The following is a 7350-nucleotide window of genomic DNA, read 5'->3' on the forward strand; positions in this document are numbered from 1 at the left end:
TCCGATTCTGTGTCTCCCTCTCTCTCTGCCCCTCGCCCGTTCATGCTATGTCTCTCTCTGTCCCAAAAATAAATAAAAAACGTTGAAAAAAAAAAATTAAAAAAAAAAAATAAATAAAAAAAAAAAAAAATAAAGAGAGGAACCGGGCAGGGTGGGAGCGAGCACAGCACATGGGGCCACACACAGTGCCACGGTCACGGCGCCAGAGAGCAGCGGGTGCGAGGTCGCCAGCGCCCAAAAACCCAGCGCTCAGGAGCAGACACAGAGGTCGGGGAGCGCCCGAATGCTGGGCAAGGCGTCTGTGGTGCTGGGACGGGGGATTTGCCATTTGGGAAAAACATACACTCAATTCTTCACTTCCCACAACAAAAATAACTTCCAGATAAACTGAGAGAGAAAATACAGACGAGTATTTGATCTCCAACTGAACGAAGCCCGAGCAGACTGTCATACTGGACCTTGATAAATATTCTAATTACATAATTACCTTCAAAACCACAACCGTTTTTGTTTTTTTTCTGTTTTGTTGCAGAGGCCCAAGAATGATCTGGAGTTCAACCCTGACCACGGTGCCCACTCCCGCTGGTAAAATTCTAAGCTCTAGCTTCTCTCCTGCTGGCCCAGGGACCTGCCCCTCTGTCGGCCCTGTTGTAGACACACTTCCCCCACCCTGGGGAGACCTGGGAGTTGGGGAGACCCTCAGCTCTCCACGATCGCGGGCCCCGCAGGCTGGTCATCGCACGGGGTCGGCACACCCTGCCAGCTCTGACGCCATGGCCTCCGCACACAGTCCCGCGTCTCGGAACCGGGCCTCCAGCCACCGCCCTGCGCTGCCTGAGTGTACACCCGTCTACACGCCAGGTTGGTCAACTCTGAATTTGACTGCGAGGCGGAGGAAGACAACTAAACTTACCAGAGGCCCATTCTGCCTTGTCTAAAATTTGGTAAAAGGAAATTCAGAATGTGGTTTTCCCTCTAAAACGTTACTAACGGTGACCAGGCCCAGGGGCCGAGGCCAACGGAGCCTTTACTAAGATTGAAACGCTGTGTTTACGGTAACAAAAGTGACCAATATGGTTACCTTTGCTAAAAATAAAACAGAAAAAAAAAAAAGCTCAGTAAAACTGAATGAGAAAAAGTATTTTATTTGTCTTGAGTATCGCAGTGAGGAAAAGCAGGCTTGCCCGCAGGCAGCTGAAAGGGGCCGGGGCCAGCACCGGCCCGCCTCCCCGCTCAGCGCATCTAAGGCTGTCCTGTGCTGAGTGAGAACGGGGCCATCTGTGGGAGGCGGACAGGCCCTCCCTAGCCTCACGAGGGCTGGTGAAAAGCAGGGAGGAGCAGGAAACACGCAGGAGCTCAGCTCAGAGCAGCTGAGACCTGGAGGCCCCCGTGGCCCCCGTGGCCCCCGAGTGCCGAAAGGCTGCTGCCACGGAGTGCGGCGGCCAGAATGGAGAGGGGGAGACGGCAGCCAGCACCTGCCAGCCCTCTGCAGCACGGGGCACCTAGGAACGCGCGGGGTCTGTGTTCCAAAATTCTTCCCAAATGGCTGCGGTGCCGCTGGTGACCGTATGGTGCGCACGGCATGCAGCAACAGCTCCGTGCTCCCCCAAGGGGAGGGGGAGCACTGTGTGTGTTTTATGCACGTGCTAGTGTGAAGACGGGGCTCTCTGTTTTCAGACTTGGGAAGGTCTCTACCACGAGCCCCTCGAGGCAGCGAGTCTTCTTCCGACCAGGCCTAGGCTGGCGGCTGCCCGGTCCCCATGCCCATACCGCCCCGGACCAGTGGATGTCTTACATTGTTCTCCAGGCCCTCGATGACCTCGATGCCATTGTGGCTCAGGTACAGCTCTCGAAGGTTCACCAGGCTCTGCAGACCTTCCATCTTGGTCAGCCGGTTGCTCTGTGACAGGGAGAGCAACAACCATCAGGATAGCACGGAGGGTATGGAAAAAACGGCTTTTAGGAAAGGAGGGCTCTCCTCTTGAGGAGCTGACACTTTAAGTGCGCTGGGTGGGAACTCACATAGAGAAAGAGATCAACATTTCGAGGCTGTTGCGCTGGCTAGAATGCGTGTGTGAAGGCCGGGGGCTTTTAGGCGAGGAATTCACTCTTTTAGGTGTGCCCGGGGAAGGCCTACCCCAGTTAATTCAGTAATTCAAAAATGTCAAATATACCGAATGCTGTAAAATAAATCACTTATCATTTCTTTCAGGACATACTGTAACTCAAATTCAAGTACAAGGCCCTCTTTTTTTAAGAGTCTGCAGAATGTCTGCTTCACAAAAGGCACAGGTGGTTTTGGCGGACCTGCCGCAGCCAGAATGCCCTCCTGCACCTCACCTCGAGGGTCCGGTTCCACTCATTCGCTTCCAGCAGAAGAGGCGGCCTGAACCTGAACCTGGGCGTGCTTGCCAGTCCCTCCCAGGGCTGTGCTCTCTGTGCGGGTGTGCAAGGAGTGCTCCCACCACTGAGCCCGACACTCCGGGAGGCTTGAGAGCATGCACACGCAGCCTTCTCAAGAAGCCCCCTTGGCTAGAGACCGCCCAGGGAGGGAACTTTTAGCTGTGTGTGCATATAACACACACGTACGTCTAAGTCTCTGAAACCTAACATTTCGGTTGCTCACTGGTGGTAAAAGTAGCGTCGATCCCGGACGCGGTGGCAGACAAAGGTGAAGGCTGTTCGGCAGCGGTGCGCCGGCCGGGGCTTGGCCAGATGGGAGCAAAGGTGGGTCAGTACCTGCATACTGAGGACCGTCAGGTTGGTAAGTGCGTCCAGGTTCTGAAGTTTAGTGATCTTGTTCTTCCCCAAAAACAAACTCTCCAAACTGGTTAACGTGTCAATATTTTCAATTGCCTACGAAAAAGACAGAGAAGCAGTTAGCACTGTGTGGCTGACCAGCGAGACTGGAGAGGGAAAGGTGCCGGGCGAGGAGATACAGCTATCTGGACTTGAGCCCTGGGACGGGGTCAATTTACTTATCCACTCGGGAAATTCTCCCATGAAGTCTCACTTGAAAGTACAGAATGCGAAAAGGTGGCTAGTCCAAGGCCTTGTCTCCTGGGTGCCCCCCACCCCCAGAGCTCAAGGTCAGGGGACACAGTTTGAAACCCACAGACGAGGACATTTCTCAAGTCCCTCTCAGTGCTGAAGTTGAGTCGATACGTTATTGTCATCCCACGTAGGGTTCCTTACGATGCATTCCAAGAGCTTAGGTCTCCCCAGAAGCAGCTCTGACCTTGGGATGCCAACCAGGATTCCTGAGAGCAGGAGCCTCTGTTCCATGGCTTTCTGTCCCCTACCTCAGTTTCCACAACCCTCCCCCCTTGCCAGCATGCTGTGCTCCTCTATTCACTGTAAATTCCAGGGCCCTGCGGAGAGCAGGCATAGCAAGCACTGACTGCCTGGACCGGTTTCCCTCCTCCTGAGTTCACTGCCAGCTTTTTCCTTAGACACTGAATGAGCAGTGGGTGCAGACCGCATCCCCCCTTGCACCTCACAGCGGGACTTGGGGGGCTTAGGGGGTGCTTATGAGGGGGGAGGATCCAGGGGGATGGATCCTTAGCTGCTCCTGCCTGCACAGAGCAGGAGGATCCTGCCAGCTGCTCCTGGCTCCTGGGCCACCGTGCTGCCTACAAACATTCTACAGAGATATACTTGATAGAAGGGGCTGACGTCTGGGCCACTCTTTAGTTTTGAACATGGTGCTCTGATATGTGGGCCATGTCCCTGCTAACAACCGTCACAAGAGGCCCTCCTTGGTTTGCATCCTGCCCAGCTCTCCAGGGCCAAGTGGGATGGATCACGGTGTGCCGTAGACACAAAGCCAGGCACAGGGCTACTCCCAACACAGAGGCAGGTGAAGAAGTGCTTGGAAACACTGGCTCTTAGTTGCTCAACAAGGCCAGCGGGAAGCCCCGGGCTCGGTAGCATGGCTTCACTGGGATGTGGGGTGAGGACTGAGGGGTCTTCTGGCTGGCAGGTACCCTCATCACGTCCTGGTGACCCTTCCCCTTCTCTGCTGGCAGTCCCCCCCCCCCCCCACCATGTCAGTCCTTCTGTGACCCCATCTGTGGCTCCCACCACGGGGAGTGCCCAGCACCCATGAGTCAGGTGGGTAAAGGACTGCTCCTATAGCACCCCAGACCGTTTTCCCAAAGCGTCTCCTGCCTGCTCTGCCCAGTGCTCCCAGAGGTCAGGGCCCGGTAAATGGCACGATGTTAGGCTGCCATGGGGCGTGTTCCGCTGGTACGCGGCTGTCCAGGGAGGATGGGCCGGCCAAGCACCCGAAGGTGCAATGTGCCTCCTACGGCCCCCGTGTGGAGGTCAGGTCACCGCAGGCCACCACTCTGCTGTGCTTGGGGCACTGTCACCTCAGAGAGGCCCACCAAAGAACACAGCCTCAGCAACTCAAAAGCAAAGTGTTTGGGGCTGACCAGTTCACCTGGGGCAGAACGTCACAGGGACGCTTTGCTAAGGTTAGGTCGTGACCTGGATGCAGAGCAAGTGAGAGACACGCACAAAAGGGCCAGACCGAGTGGTGTGAGCGCACGCTCTTGTGAACACTGACCTGCAGTTGGCACTTTTCTCCTGGAAAATAAAACCATATGATATGAAACCCACAGCCAAACACACATCTCGAAACTGCCACCGCCAGCCGCACCCCACACCTACCCGGATGCGGTTGGACCCCAGCTCCAGCATCTGCAGCTGGTGTAAGCTGCTTATGTTCTCGATTTTACTGATTTTGTTGTTAACCAGGAAGAGCTTCTTCAGTCGTGTCAGCTTGTCGACTCCTTCAATGTTCCTCAGCAGATTAAAAGAAATATCTAGAATCCTGGGACAAGCAAAGCGTTAATTTTTTCATAAGAACAGGTGGAATAGAGCTCTGAATGCAACCAACCTAAAGGCACCGCCCCACCCGGTGGGCCAGGCACCACCCAGCGGCCCACCCGTACTCTCCAGGCGCCCCGACGGCAGCAATCGTGCCGGCCCCTAAATGGACCGGCCTGGAGTCCGCAATCAAAGGTTTAACCTGCAGGCTGGGACTGTGGGCAAGCCAACGCCACCTATGGAGACAGGCGCTGGGTGGGACCCTGTGGCAAAGGTGGCCCTCCAGGACTGAGCGTGGGGCCCAGGGCAGCTCTGGGGAGAATGGACAGACCCCTCAGCTGTCCCCTGGACTCATGACTCACTCCAACTGTGTTAGCGCCTCCAGATTCTCAATCTTCTTGATTTGGTTGTCATAAAGGTCCAGCTCTCGAAGACTCTGTAACTCCTCCAGATTTTCAATGCATTTAATTAAATTTTGACGGAGGCAGAGACTCTGAGGGATGAAAAAGGACAGGTGACATAGGCAGCAGGGAGGTCACGAGGAAGTGCCAACTGTGTTACAGGACAAACCTTCCATGGGACAGGGAATGCGGTTTTCATCCTTCTGTTGTTTTCTAGAAATGTGCCCACCTTGGAGAGGATGGGCAGATACCCAAAGGGAGGCTGGAGGCAGGTCCCGCATGGAGTGCACCTCCTCGGTGAGGGGGTCGTTGGCCAGGGATTGCACTGGCCAACCTCTGGAGGGCCTGAATTTGAACAAACTTAACTGAAATGAGTTGAGGACTACACAGGCTGGGGTGTGCTGAACGGCAGGCAGGCCCTGCCCTGGACCACTGCCAGGCATCAGGAAGAGCCCATCGGCCTCTGTAAACCTGGCCACGCTTAGGATACAAGTGCTGATGTCAGTTTTGGACAGAGGCTAGCCCCTTCTGCAGAACCGAGTCTCAGTGATGCACGTGCCTGTGTCCCTTGGGTAGGACAGGCTCCGGGGTGCGTGTGTCCCCAGGAGACAAAGGACAGAGCCCCTCATACCTTTACTTTCTTCAGCACCTCAAATCCCTCGATTTTCCCAATGCGGTAGTGGTTCAGATCAACGTCCTGAAACGAAGAAGAAATCCGGCTCAGTTGCCTGAAGACCCGTGTCCTGGACTAGGACCAAAGGAGGCCGGCCTGGCGGGCGGAGGGGCGGGCAAGGAAGGGTTGGTGAGCCTGCAGCGGACCGGCCACAGCAACATGCAGGAGCACTGTGAGACATTCCTCAGCAGTTTTACAAAACAATGAGCAGTACGTAAAGCCCCTGTCTCACCTAAAGCCCCTCTCTCACCCCGCAGCAGCCCCATGGGCAGGAGCTGTGAGCTGCCGAGGGCAGCCAGTGAGTCTGCCCTCCCTGGCGGTCTCCTGCACACTGAGCTGTTGACGCTCAGTGTGTTTCAGATGCCGGGATGGCCAGGACCCCCACGACTTACAAAGTCATCACCTGACCCACTGGTGGCATTTAGGAGCCAAGGGCGTTTCGTCTGCTGCCCAGCCCTCTGGTCACACAGAAATGGGTTTCAGTCACGGGTATTAAAAACAAGGACAGAAAGAATCTGACCCAACCAAGGGGACTCAGACGACCTCGCCTAGGGTAATCACTTACTAAACCAGCACCTCCATAGAAGATACCCTGACGGCCAGAGTGGTCCGTCACCATGCCCCCTGAGGCTGGCTCCAGCAGGTGGCATTACCTCTGCATCTCTGTCCAGGTTAATGGTTTCCATATCCACGGGCAGCTCTTGTCCTTCTGAAAAAATAAGGAAAACAGCCCATTCAGAGCCCGAATGTCAGTGGAGCTGGGACTCAGGCTGCCTGGCTCACAGAGCTGAATCAGTGCAGAGGAGACGCCAATGGGTGGTGCGGGGGCCCTGGATGGTGTGGCCGGCTTAACACAGTTCCGATAATGGTCACCATTCAAGCATTCTGACTTTCCTGAATTAGGTGACTGGCAAAAGTCTCCAAATTTCCATCTGTGCCAGTGAACTTGCCAGGGAAGGAAATGTAGTCTGAAGCTGCTTGCAGGGAGGACGGTGGCGGGGGGACAGGGGTGGGGGTGGTGGCTGCCCAGAGCTGCACAGCTGGCAGCAGCCTGCTCTTCCCTGACCTTTCCTTTCTCGTCTGTGGCCACATGTCAGACCATCTGAATATGGATCATGCTGGGCATGTCAGATGTGCTAGGATGTGCCTTTTATTGCTTTGGAAAGTGGCCTGGTATCTCTAAATGCTTGTCTGCCAAGAGGAAAACACAACAGAGCACAGCTCAACAGACGGACCGGAGAGCCCTAACAAGGGAAACACGCTTTTCCCCCACTGGGGGCCCGGCCCAGCAGAAGGCCAGCCCACCCTGGTGCCCGAGGAGAGCCCCAAGAAGCCCTCTTCATTTCCTCTGAACTGCAGAAGCATGCGTGTCTGAAAGGATTCGATGCTTTAAAAAAGTAACAGTCGTTCTTTGATTTCATCAATTGTCTTACGATTCCCCCC

General features: G+C 55.3%; 1 protein-coding gene across 3 annotated transcripts in view; it reads right to left on the bottom strand.

Annotated features, from left to right (window-relative positions):
* The window catches only part of PPP1R7 (protein phosphatase 1 regulatory subunit 7), a 30234-nt gene that overhangs the window by 16128 nt on the left and 6756 nt on the right, over positions 1-7350 (bottom strand). For all 3 annotated transcript variants that reach the window (XM_049614527.1, XM_049614526.1, XM_049614528.1), the window contains exons 3-8: positions 6561-6616; positions 5866-5931; positions 5196-5326; positions 4675-4837; positions 2740-2856; positions 1796-1900 (exon numbers count right to left, since the gene is read on the bottom strand). In XM_049614527.1, coding sequence (XP_049470484.1) covers positions 1796-1900; positions 2740-2856; positions 4675-4837; positions 5196-5326; positions 5866-5931; positions 6561-6616 — 638 coding nt within the window. The remainder of the gene's footprint in view (positions 1-1795; positions 1901-2739; positions 2857-4674; positions 4838-5195; positions 5327-5865; positions 5932-6560; positions 6617-7350) is intronic.

The sequence above is a fragment of the Panthera uncia genome (genome assembly GCF_023721935.1).
Source record: "Panthera uncia isolate 11264 chromosome C1 unlocalized genomic scaffold, Puncia_PCG_1.0 HiC_scaffold_3, whole genome shotgun sequence".
NCBI classification, from domain to species: domain Eukaryota; kingdom Metazoa; phylum Chordata; class Mammalia; order Carnivora; family Felidae; genus Panthera; species Panthera uncia.